Below are 12,909 nucleotides of genomic sequence, written 5' to 3'. Positions count from 1 at the left end.
GCCTCTAACTCCGTACCAGACCAGATTGATCTCCGGAAAGAAGACTTTAGGGCTGGAAGTAGCAGTGGACCACCACAGCTATGAGGAAGATCCTCTAAATTCTACCAAGTAAATTGAGTAAATAACCTAACCTTATCAAACACTTTGTAACAAAATTCCCTCATTTTCAAAACCATTTTGATGTAGTCTCATCTAACTCTGGTGATCTTCCAGAATTATTTTCCTTTAGAACTCTCAGTATCATGTTATCAATTTTCTTACAATCTTTATGCTCACTCTTCCCCCATCAGAATAATCTATAACTGTTTCTCTTTTATTACCATGATTACATAAAAGAGAATACCTGTTCCATAATTGCTCCATGCCTGATAAAATTCTGTTCCGTTGCTGTTGCTATTGCATCACAGTATTGGGCTTTCCCATAGGGCTCATTTGTGAAACCTGAGGTCCCATAGTACCCATTGGTGAGAGGGCATTAGGGGGCATCTGTGGATGCACTTGTTGCTAAGGAGATATGGGAGGTGGCATCATGTTTGGTTGACTCACAGAGGCATTGCCAGGATTGCTCTTCCCATGGCTGACAGCAGTGCCTGTGCTACTCTGTCATGCAGCTTCCTCTTGGACCTATGGAAAGGAAAAATAACTTTTAAAGATTAGAAATTATTCTCTTGCATTTCCATCCTCCACTCTTTTGCATTTTAATTAGCATGATGCATCAGGGCTGGGACAGTGCCTCCTAATGGAGAACTGTGGTTTTGTAATTTTGCCAATCATTATCCTAAGCTGATACCCTTCCTAACCAAATTGAAAAGAATACAGAAATGGCAGACTAAACTATGCAAAGGCAAATTTTAAAGAATTAAAAAAAAAAAAAAAATATATGGAATATAAAGTGGGATAAACTGTTGAAAGACAAGGATGTACAGGCAAAATATGAAGCATTATTAGATGTACAATGAAGGGGTGTTTAAATTTGTACCAATTGTACAAAAAGAAAATGAGCAGGCATAGTTTGTATAATGCCAGATGTGCAAAGGCCAAAAAGGGCAAGGACAAGGCATGAAAGAAGGTGAAGAAGCAGTGGAATGAAGATAATAGAGAATATAAAAAAGCAAGAAATTAATATCTTAGGATAAGAAGGGAAGAAGGAAGTAAAATTTAAATGTCCGCCCAGCAGATAGGTGATTTTGCCGAAGTAAAATTTGAAAAGGATAGTGAACAAATGTAAAGAGGAAACTAAGCTTTTCTATAGATACATAAACATAAATGAACCATTGAAATAGTACTGTTAAGTTAAAAAGAGGCAGAAGGACATATGAAGATGATATGAGTGAAATAATGAATGAGAGTTTTAAGTTGATATATGTAAGGAAGCAGATTTTGTAGCACCTACAGGTGGAGTGTCAAATAATGAGTTACATGAAATTAAGGTGGAAAAGTATGAAATCTACAAGCTGTTGAGTGACTTAGATGTTAGAAGAGCAATGAGACCAGAAAAAATGTAGAGACCAACAGGTGAAGCCAATTTGGAACGTGGTAAATAGTTCATTGAAAGAAAGAAGGATGCCTAAAGAATATAAAAAAGCCAATATAATGCCTATCTATAAAGGTGACAAAATGGAGCCACTAAACTACAGGCCAGTATCATTAACTATAGTGGAACCAGACTAACTTGGTATATGGGATGTTGGCTGTACTTCTTTGTGCTGTTGCTACCTCAGCCCTGGAGTGATCTGACCTAATGGCCAGCAGGGTGTGGCCTGGAGTATTCACATGTTAAGGACACTTGGGGTGGCAGCGTCACACTGCCTATATGTGTTGCCAAGTGTACCAGAAGATATAGTGTTCTTGTTCCATCATCAAATCAAGTCATTAATAAACACATAGTCGTAATACAAGAGAGAGAGAGAGAGAGAGAGAGAGAGAGAGAGAGAGAGAGAGAGTGTTCATATGCCTGTTGACTGTGAAAGTGACACCTGTGTGGAACAGGAACAGCCAACATCCAGAGGTTAGTGCTTCACTGCAGGAAACTATTTCTTAGTGTCTTTTAATCCTACATTTTCCAGCTTCCACAGTTGGGTAAACTGTGAATTATAAAATACAAATAGGTACAGTATTTGGAAGAAAATGAGGTAACTACAGATAAATAATTTGGATTTAGACAAGATCATGTGTTAAGAAATTTGTTCTTTTATAAGTGATAGATGTGGTGCAAGAAAGAGGTGGATGCTGTACATCTGGAAAAAAAAAAGGAAAAAAAAGGCAAGATTCCACACATGAGCCAACTGTGGAAGCTGGAAAATGTAGGATTAAAAGACACTAAGAAATAGTTTCCTGCAGTGAAGCACTAACCTCTGGAATAGCTTAGTGCTACAGCTGTTTATAGTGTAAGCAAATTTAGAGAGAAATTGGATACCTAAAGATATGGAGACAGGACAAATGAGATTTAGCTTGGACCTTGTACAATAAAACTAGGTAAATATACAGCCTAGTCTTATATATATATATATATATATATATAGTTGTAGCCTCACTTGTGCTTCACTCGGCTCTCATTATGAAATAAATCTTCAAATTCATACTTACCTGTGTAGCAGCCTTCCTGACATCTGGTGGTGTAGCTCATGTTGTTGACTTAAAAGGGCAAACCAAAGGATTTTTCTCCATTCTACTATAGTACATTATTTCATCTACTCATTTCCTGCTTGGTGCAAGTTTCTCCATTTTTCTTACCATATTTGCAATCTTGTAATCATATCTTTTACCATTTGATGTGTTCTCATCTCTATACACCCCCAGCTTCTGGTTCCCTCTCCATATACATATATCCACATATTGAAGATGGCTCTCCTGTGCCCAGTCTTTCATTCAGTATATACTTCTACAACCTCTCAGTGTTGAAATAAAATACTTGAACCCCTTCTTAAGATTTATTGATGAAAATTATAATGGCAGCATGGAGTGGTGACAGACACTGGAAGGCAGGCACCTGTTGGAAGAAAAGGACAATTATTAGTAATCAAAGACTATTTACTACCATTAACCTTCAAAACCAAGAAAATCAATGCAACGCATGTAATTTTTATCAATTTGCTTTAATACAAAAGAAATAAGATATAGTGTGTATAATATATATATATATATATATATATATATATATATATATATATATATATATATATGTACACGTAGTAAAACCCCCAGTTCATCGCGGGGTTATGTCCCATAGGTACCACGAAGTACTAAAATCTGCAATATATTGACTGTGTGTGTGTGTGTGTGTGTGTGTGTGTGTGTGTGTGTGTGTGTGTGTGTGTGTGAGAGAGAGAGAGAGAGAGAGAGAGAGAGAGAGAGAGAGAGAGAGAGAGAGAGAGAGAGAGAGAGAGAGAGAGAGAGAGAGAGAGAGAGAGAGAGAGAGAGAGAGAGAGAGAGAGAGAGAGAGAGAAACTGGTGAAAACTGTAGTGATAAACTGGGGGTTTACTGTATATACTGTGAGTGAGAGCAATTATCAAGCCCAGAGCTACACAAGAGGCAGGGTTGACACACACCTGTCACTTATCACATGTTGCCTGAAGGGGGATGATGGGAGGATGGGGGGCACACAGCCTACTTCGACCTTGCCCTCATCTTCCTGCGCTTTCGCTTGAGCCTTCGCATGCGCTTCTTCCTCCACTGCAAGGAAAGACAAATGTTAACTTTAAAACACCATACAAAACAAAGCACTTAACATCTGCATATTACAAGAAAGAAAATTAAGGCTGAAAGACACATCCAGGTGTACATTAAGTATTCCCTTAGCACTTCATAGCTGGATTATTCCTCTAAGTTAAAGAAGTAGTTTGTAGTGAAGAGACAATGAAGAATTATTCTCTTTATACACAAGAGGAAGATGTGACCAGGGATTGATCCCTGGAGGACAAACCTTAACCAACTAGACCATAAGGCATCTCACAGCCAACCCAGCTTTGGCTGTTTCCACATCCTGTTAAGGCATTACATAAAAAATTGATCCAAAGAAAACACATGACAAAGTACTGAAAAGCAACCAAACCAGAAAATACCAGAGGACACATGATCCTCAGAATGACATGAATCCCTTCACCTAACAGTATTTCCAAGGGAGTTCAAGTTCACTGAGCACATGTGAACAGTCAGGTAAGAGGTGATCAAGTGCATTTGTATGGATGCCTGGATTTTAATGGTTCTAACCAACATGCCACTGGTGTTGAATATTACTATTTGGAGTATTTCAAATCCAGACTTAAAAAAAAAACCATGTTAATAGTTTGCCAAGCACCACACGAATCTCAGTGAGCAATGCAAACAAGTAATTATGTTGTGAGGGACGAGAAGATACGTTAGTTTGCCCATAATCATTTTGGCAACATCCCCATCGTGTTCTGCTTTGTGGAAACAAGATACACAGTTCCATTACAACATAAATCTACATGAACCACAGACATGCAATAGGGATCCAAACATGTGCACTTTACAGGAATGCCACATGTAGGCCTCTTGACCCTCATCATTTAACACTAATCCTTACCAATTCATGCTTACTACACACGTGGCCATTGGGTGATACACTGCTGCTGCTTATTGAATAGCAATATCAGTAAGCAATGTACAGAAGTTTGACAAGTTAATGGAAAGCACATAGGTTGGAGGATAACCAGAGAGAACAAGAAAATAAGGGAAGCTGCAAGAATATGTAATAATTCTAATATATATATATATATATATATATATATATATATATATATATATATATATATATATATATATATATATATATAGAGAGAGAGAGAGAGAGAGAGAGAGAGAGAGAGAGAGAGAGAGAGAGAGAGAGAGAGAGAGAGAGAGAGAGAGAGAGAGAGAGAGAGAGCCACCAACACTGCACCACCTTGACCACGTGCATCGTAATAAGGCAAGCCACACCAAGCCAGGCCTACACGTGGGAGTTTCCGTATAATGCAACTGTACCTACACTCACCTATAACCACTTTCTATAAATCAGTAAGAATACTTAAGATCTACCCTACTAACTCGCCACCACCTGACCAATTACATCATTTGCAGTCACCCAACATCTCATTAGAGTACCAAGAAGTCAATAAAGGAATACTTCGCCTTGTGGTAACTGCATACATTTAGACAATACCACTAACTTCCTACGATTAACCTTCACACAAACACACACACACACCTCGTGGAACACATCTAACACCTATATTTAGTCACAAAATAATTTCCAATCACTCCTGCTCCCTGGCCTGCATTTCTACCACAGAACCACAAGAGCCCAGCATAACACGCCCTTACTACTTCACCCTTGCCGATATGCCATGGCAAAGACAATGCTCCTTATTTCTACTCCTTACACATTAATGCTTCTTACCTTAGCACGCATCCTGCCGGAGATGTAATCTGTAACAATCAAGGAATTGAATTAGTGGTCTAAGAAGAGGGTTCACATCAGGATGTGGCAGATAAAGTCGAATATAAGCAGGAGATGCACCGAACCTCCGCTTACCTCAAGAGCAGACGCGAGGAAGGATGGTCGGGTGCTCTGGCGGCAAATACTATAACTATATATAAATAATTTTTGGGGAGAAACATAAACTTTATAGTACAAAATACTAATATCCGTTATTTTTATTGCTTAATTAATTTTTTTTTTGTTATATTAGTAATTATACATATAATTGTTATGCCAAAAATATTTAGCCTGTAGCCGAATTTATTTTAATCCACTAAGTAAATGCTTTATCTATTGAGAAAAATTATATATATATATATATATATATATATATATATATATATATATATATATATATATATATATATATATATATATATATATATATATATATATATATATATATATATATATATATATATATATATATATATATATAATAAAATTTTAAGGTACTAAGGTAAACTATGTGAACACAACCATAAGTAAAATAATAATTAATGTTAAAGGCAACGGCTCACATCGCTTGTTTCTCAAACCGTAAGTCTGATCAAAGACAACTTGGTAATTTTAAGGGGAGCTTAAACATTTAATATCTATCTATCTATCTATCTATCTATCTATCTATCTATCTATCAATCTATCTATCTATCTATCTATCTATCTATCTATCTATCTATCTATCTATATATATATATATATATATATATATATATATATATATATATATATATATATATATATATATATATATATATATATATATATATATATATTTTTTTTTTTTATGAATTATTTAAGAATTTTAGTAATTTTACAGATTGTGTACCCCCCCACACACACACTTCCACTCAGTGTTTACCAAGGAAAATTATTTTAGGGAAGAAAGGATAGCGATAGAAAATGGGACTGGTCTGAAAGAGGTAGAAACATCAAGAGAAGAAATAAAAAATATGTTGGAAGAGCTGGGTGTAAGGAAAGCAATGGGACCTGATGGTATGTCGAACTGGATTCTAAAGGAGTGCAGCCCACAACCTAGACGTCTTCTTCAGTTATTCGCAAGCGCCTCGGAAACGCATTTTTTGACGCATTCCTTTCGCGCAGGCAGGTCTCCTGGGAGCTTCGGATAAGCATTTTCAGTAGTGGTCCGTCGGTACAGCATACAGTGTTTAGGCGTTTTGTCCGACTCTATTTCGTGGTTGCGACTTTAATCCTGGAGCAATGCTATTTTCTATTTATTTATTTATTTATTTATTTATTTATTTTTTTGTGTGTGTTAGTGCGTTTCTTGCATCATCTCTTAACATAATCATGTGCAGGTGAACAAATAAATATATTTTTCAATATCATAGTTGACATGAAGCTAAAGCAGGGAGAAAATTATTGTTGGCTAAAAACTTATACATGCGAACACGAGCACATGCTGCCGCCTCACACCTCACATACCTCTCCTCTGCTCTGTCTGCTGCTCTCCTGAAAAGCTCCTCTTGCCAAGAAAACAGACCGAGAACCTTAAGTGATGGAAGAGTCTATTGATACTTCTTCCTGCATCTTACGGAATTACTACCTAAGTCAACTGAGTGATGTACACGACAGTTTTTCCCAAGGGTGGTGGTGCCTGTCGTCTGGCAGCGGGGTTGTGAATCGTGTTCAGTAGAACATCAAACACTGTATGCAATGCTGGACCACTACTGAAAACGCTTTATCTAAAGGCAGGTCCACACGCTACGTTTTGCACAACCTTTTGTCTGCGCAGTCTTAAGACGGAATGAAAACCTTACAGTTTTATTGCGTCTACATGGTACCATGATGTTTGCACCAGTTTCGCTCAGTTTTAACATCGTCATGGAGGAGGTACTCCTTTTGTCAATTTTGACGTGTTGTGTTGTGAAAAAAAAAAAAAAAGATTGGAACGTCTCAGAAGTACCCGGCGTTCAAAGTGGTCGCGAAAGTGGCTTTTGAAAAGGCACAATTTCTCCCATATTAAATTACTGCGTGAACTACGTGATGAGCCTAATGATTGGCGCAATTACTTGCGAATGGACATAGAAACATATACTTATTTATTGGAACTAGTGACACCCCATATCATTAAAGAAAATACGTGTATGAGAACAGCAATCTCACCACATGAAAGGCTAACACCAACGTTAAGATTTTTGGCAACTGGCAGAAGTTACAAAGACCTTGAATTCACAACAATCATCTCCAAACAAGCATTAAGTAAAATAATTCCCGAAACATGTGAAGCTATCTTCAAGGTGCTGAGGAATGAATATTTGAAGGTAAGTTATAATGCTATTGTCTAGAAAAAAAAAAAAAAAAAAATTTACATGAACCTGAAAAGTAAATATAAGAGTTGCACAAAAGATAGGCCAAATAGAATTACAATTACTTGCAAGTAGTTCAGATTGGTTTAAATGTTGACACGTAGTTTGCAAGGGAAGAGTGGGTCATGTCTTGATGGGTGTCTGTTTGTCGATCTTGTCCACCTTCCTGTGGGCTGATGCTTGAAACTGGCGTAATTTGCCCAGTTGTTGCATACCCTTGAGTGTGCAAATGTTGTTCAGGGACGTAGTTATGTGCTACAGGCTGCGGCTGCTGCGAGATGGAGTGGTACTGTGCAACTGTTGATGGAAGAGTATGTGGCATTCTAAATTGTTGGGGCATATTCTGTTGACACCAGTTCCTTTCATTCACGAATCCAAAATTATCTTGTCGCTGGCTTGTGATATCAACAATTTTAAAGTTTCTCGTAAGTGCGCCCAACTCTGCTTCGAATAACACGTCGGAAATTAGTTTTTGAGCGGCTGCGTTTTGGGAACTAGTGACGCCTTGGAGTTTATTTGCCACATGCTTTCCAAATACCGTAAAAGCATCATCTGCCTGTAGCGACTCCAGTTTCCTTCCTACCAACCTCATAACTTCAGTTGTGTCATCCTCATTTGGAACTCCCTTTCTCTTACGAGCTGAAGAGTTAGATCTTGAAGAATTACGTGACAATATCTTACTACTATGGACAGTTGACTCTTCGGATATAGGAGTAGCAGTTGCTTCACTCCGTCCACTGTCAGTAGCATCTTCATGAACATCCTCTTCCACCTGGAAATAATAAATAATTTCATTATTACAATAATAGACGTGAAATTAGTAAATGTTTTTTTGCAAATAAAGTTGAGAAAAATAAATAAAAAAACATTGGTCTACAAAAGATAGAGATTACGTTTATCAATTTCGATTTAGTTTTTGAGTTTTAACTGATTTTTTAACTTGGTCGAAGTTTTAGATTTTTACACAAAAATCGCTGAATAACTCAACAACTATATCGAAATTCAAAAATGTAATTTACCAATTGTATAGCAATGTCTGTTGATTCCTATGTCGATAACCGTATTACTCTAATGCCAAAATCGAAATAGTTATAATCTCTTTAATTATGAGCTCGACATTTCTAATTTTTACGAATAACTTTTTCTATGTATCAAATAAAATAAATTTCATGTACAGTAGTCTTTTACAATTATGTTGTCCATACAAGTGTAAAATTTAAGATACATAGCTGCAATAAAAACAATATTTTCTTTGCTTTTAAATAATTTCATTTCTTTTCAGTTTCCCAAGACTGAAGAGGAGTGGCTGGAAGTTGCAGCTCAGTTTGAAAGAATGTGGCAGTTCCCTCATTGCTTGGGAAGCATTGATGGGAAACATATTAGGATTGTGCCACCTAAAGGAAGTGGATCATACTTTTTTAATTATAAGAAAACCCACAGTGTTGTACTTATGGCAATAACAAATGCCAATTGCGAATTTTTGTATTGTGATACAGGCACAAATGGCAGGATCTCTGATGGAGGAGTAATAAATAACACTAAATTTTATGAAAAACTAACTGAGAACGAGTTAAGAATTCCTAAGCCCCGGTCCATTGAAAATTCAAACACAGTTTTACGATATGTTTTTGTAGGTGATGAAGCCTTTGCTATGCGTCGAGAACTTCTTGAACCATATTGACGAGATACATTAACAAGGGAACGAGGAATTTTTAATTACCGCCTATCTAGGGCGAGGCGTGTCATTGAAAACACGTTCGGAATATTGGCTTCGCGATTTCGTATTTTCCACACAAGTATTAATTTGAAGATGGACAATGTGGATACTGTAGTTCTGACGTGCTGCGCCTTACACAACTTTTTGCGCAGAAGAAGCCCCCAAATCTACACCCCTCATGAAAGTATGGATCGGGAAAATATTTCTGAAGGTACTGTCGAATTAGGAGAAAGATGTGACCCAGAATTAGTACACGACCTACAGTGTGGATTAAGAGGACAGATTTTGAGCAATGCTATCGTTGTGAGAGACCAATTCAAAGATTACTTTAACAATGAGGGGGCTGTTACTTGGCAAGATACATTTATAAATTTCAATGGTTAATGGTGTATTTACATGAATTACCTAATAAATTGATCATATAAATGAAATATTTTTTTCTTACCTGTTCTGGTGGTTCGTCCACTTCAGACTTTTCAATTTCATCCATGGTATTTCTAGAGTGCCTTAGGGTTTCCTGATCATTTAGGAAATGTAACAAGTCGAAATACCAAAGAGATGGCTTGTAGATTTCCTCTTCTCCAGCGCCAGATCGAATCGAATCATTAACTTTAGCCACTTCTTTGCGGTAAACACTTCTCAAAGAATTTATTTTTTTTACCACCTTTTCTCTGTTGGCATTTTTATCAATTTCTTTGAATTTTTCCACTAAGCTTTCATAAGCCTTCCCCTTTTTATCCCGGTCACTATAATCCTTTGATTTGACACGCCAAATGTATGAGAAACTTTCGTATAATGCAATAAATTCTGTGAGGAACTCCCGAGAACATTGCCTAAGGTCAGCCATTGTCGCCTGTTGAATTAAAACTGAGGCACAAAATGAAACGAAAGACGGCGCTACCGTCTATACGTTCCGACTTGTCCGCACAGTTCACGGATATCTATGCTCTCCTAGCTCAGTTATCGCTGCAACTGTACAGTCTTGCGCTGGAGTCAAAAATGCGCAGTTTTTCCGTCTACACACAATGTTTTATCTGCAACGTCTTGAACTGTGCAGACAAAAGGTTGTGCAAAACGTAGCGTGTGGACCTGCCTTAAGGGCTTGCAGTATTTGTGGGTGGACAGCGGGCTGTAGCGAAAAGACAGCCACTCGCGGGCAGCGATGCAAACACGTTAGGTGAAAACATGCCGATGTGCATGTATTGTTTTCAATAAAATCTCGAACATACAGAATTATCTGCAAACAAGTCAGTCATGAGTGAAAACCATTATTAAAACTGTGTAGCGTAAATTGTTTCAAATTAAGTGAATATAAACATTTGCTTACAATGAGCGTGGAACAGGCAAGCATTCCAGCGGTGTGCGGTATTCTGACAGGTCAGGTAAAGGTGTCTGAATGGCCTTCCTGTCTTGGGCCACGATTTCCAACACATCATTGTGTTCTGGTATAATGCCATAATGCAGTGTGAGGTCATGACTGATACAATCAATTCACGCTACAGAGTGGTTTGTATCTGCACAGGTGATGAAGTAGGACAAGTCTGAAGAAGCGATACACGGGATAGAACGTTCCCTGAGCATGGCTTAATCTGAACAGCGGGGCAAGGGACCTTGCTCTCGCCCCTGTGAATGACTTGTGACCTGAACAGCTGCTAGACGTGCTACCTACATCACAGTATCCGCTTGCTCCATAATCGCTAATAATAGATCATATTTCGCTATATTATAATATTTGAAGTCTGTCTAGACAGACTAGGATAATAAATAGGGATATCTAAGGGATGAACGCACCCCAAAATGCGGAAATAGTGTGAAAATACCAGCAAAGAGTCGCTTTGATATTTCATTTCATAACTGCCGTATGTACAATATCATGCAGCGAGTTTTACTAGTCATATTGACTAACATCAGGAATCATTTTGACCTGGAATGTCTTAACCAGGCTACGGCATATTACTATATGCCTCTTTAAATTTAACAACCATTAAACAAGAATAACCAATATGTCTCCCTGTCTCTTTCCTTTGATCAGAAAAAAAAAAAAAATAATCGGCCCTTTACGATTACTTTTATTCAACTGACAATATCACAGGGCCTGGAAGACCAGCAATTCACTTCTAAATAACATAAACTTCAAGGAGAGAGTAGCTAAGGCTGCTGCGGTCTCTGTAAGGGACACATTGTCAATGAACTGTACCACACTTTTTCCTTGGGCAGCACGCCAAACAACTCCACTGGTCTGTTCTTCAGTGGCCAAGTGGGCAGAGTTCCGAGTAGCTAACATTCTAAGCCCTTGTGGGAGCTGAAGAAGACGGCTCTAGCCAGTGATACACGATATAATCAACACCACCTTGTTGGAAGGAAGAGTACCTAAAAATTAGAAACTGAGGGATATTACCTCAATTCACAAGGCTGGAAGAAAAGAAGACCCATTAAACTATAGACCAGTATCGCTGACAAGTGTGGTAGCAAAGATTTGTGAAAAAATCATCAAGAACAGATGGGTGAAATACCTGGAAGACAACAATGTGATAACAGAGAGACAATCTGGCTTCAGGGAAGGAAGATCTTGCATAACAAATTTGATAAGCTTCTACTCAAGAGTAACGGACATAGTGCGAGAGGGAGATGAATGAGATGACTGCACATGTCATGGGACAAAATTACAAACAGGAAAGAAAAAAAATAAGATATCACCATCCAAAATAATAATAATCCTGTGAAATAATTTTTTATGGCTTAAAGGAACGATCATGAATATAAAAATTTACTTTTTCTTGGTTATGGAAATAAAATTTTGTATATACCTTTGCAATCAGTAAAACTTTAGAACAAGGAAATTAAATGAAATTGTAAGCTACAAGTTGTTGAATTAAATGTTGAAATGGAGATAAAGAAGGGCGTGGATTATTGTTGTTTGATTTTTGTTAGTCTAGCTAGCTGGGTTATTTAGAGCCCTCAGAGATTACTTTTGATCACAGAGAGTTATCTTGGGGGTGGTGTAGTTGCTACGAGGTGGAGTAGTGTCTGGAGGGATACTCCAGGTATTGTTTCTGCTGCAGTTTTCTGAGCAGAGTTCTCATTACTTGGGGGTATTTGCTCCTCCTATCCCTTATTGACTCTGTCGCGGGACACTCAAGGATGCAGTGCAGGAGCGGGAACGGAGTTGATGTCTTGCAGTTGTTGCAGAATACAGGGTCTTGGCTGCTTTTTATTTCTGTTAGGCAGCGTTAGTCGATGCAGATGGGTTCTTAGTTGTGGGTGGGTTTTCGGAGGGAGGTCTAACGGCCTGAATCCTGTGCCTTTTAGGTACCAGGTGGCCGAGGGCGAGCCTTCATTTACTGCATCAGTGATGTCTTGCCTCCCGAGTAGTCTGATTTGT

General features: G+C 37.9%; 1 protein-coding gene and 1 long non-coding RNA gene across 3 annotated transcripts; both read right to left on the bottom strand.

The window, feature by feature from the left end:
• Nucleotides 1–609: 609 nt before the first annotated feature.
• Nucleotides 610–6,951, bottom strand: LOC135091494 (uncharacterized). 2 transcript variants are annotated; one of them, XR_010262528.1, is made up of 6 exons: nucleotides 6,927–6,941; nucleotides 5,535–5,570; nucleotides 5,400–5,428; nucleotides 3,550–3,673; nucleotides 2,587–2,989; nucleotides 610–624 (listed from the first exon to the last, which is right to left on the bottom strand). It is a non-coding gene; the product is annotated as an uncharacterized LOC135091494 (long non-coding RNA). The 2 variants fall into 2 exon arrangements; XR_010262529.1 differs by lacking the exon at nucleotides 5,535–5,570 and having other exon boundaries at nucleotides 6,927–6,951.
• A 935-nt stretch (nucleotides 6,952–7,886) lies between these two features.
• LOC135091226 (uncharacterized) lies at nucleotides 7,887–11,076 on the bottom strand. Its single transcript, XM_063988671.1, has 3 exons — nucleotides 9,907–11,076; nucleotides 8,349–8,582; nucleotides 7,887–8,153 (listed from the first exon to the last, which is right to left on the bottom strand). The coding sequence occupies exons 1-3, from the start codon at nucleotides 10,372–10,374 to the stop codon at nucleotides 7,887–7,889; spliced, it is 969 nt and encodes a 322-aa protein (XP_063844741.1). The 5' UTR covers nucleotides 10,375–11,076.
• Between the last annotated feature and the right edge of the window lie 1,833 nt (nucleotides 11,077–12,909).

This window comes from Scylla paramamosain, chromosome 37 (genome assembly GCF_035594125.1).
Source record: "Scylla paramamosain isolate STU-SP2022 chromosome 37, ASM3559412v1, whole genome shotgun sequence".
Taxonomy (NCBI): domain Eukaryota; kingdom Metazoa; phylum Arthropoda; class Malacostraca; order Decapoda; family Portunidae; genus Scylla; species Scylla paramamosain.
This window is presented reverse-complemented; position numbering and strand designations above follow the sequence as displayed.

Coding starts and splice junctions, on each gene's coding strand:
- LOC135091226 (XM_063988671.1), bottom strand. CDS start 10,374: ATGGCTGACCTTAGGCAATGTTCTCGGGAGTTCCTCACAGAATTTATT. Junction 8,583..9,906: donor CATGTAAATACACCATTAAC/CATTGAAATTTA, acceptor TATTATTTCCAG/GTGGAAGAGGATGTTCATGA. Junction 8,154..8,348: donor AGGCAGATGATGCTTTTACG/GTATTTGGAAAG, acceptor TGGTGTCAACAG/AATATGCCCCAACAATTTAG.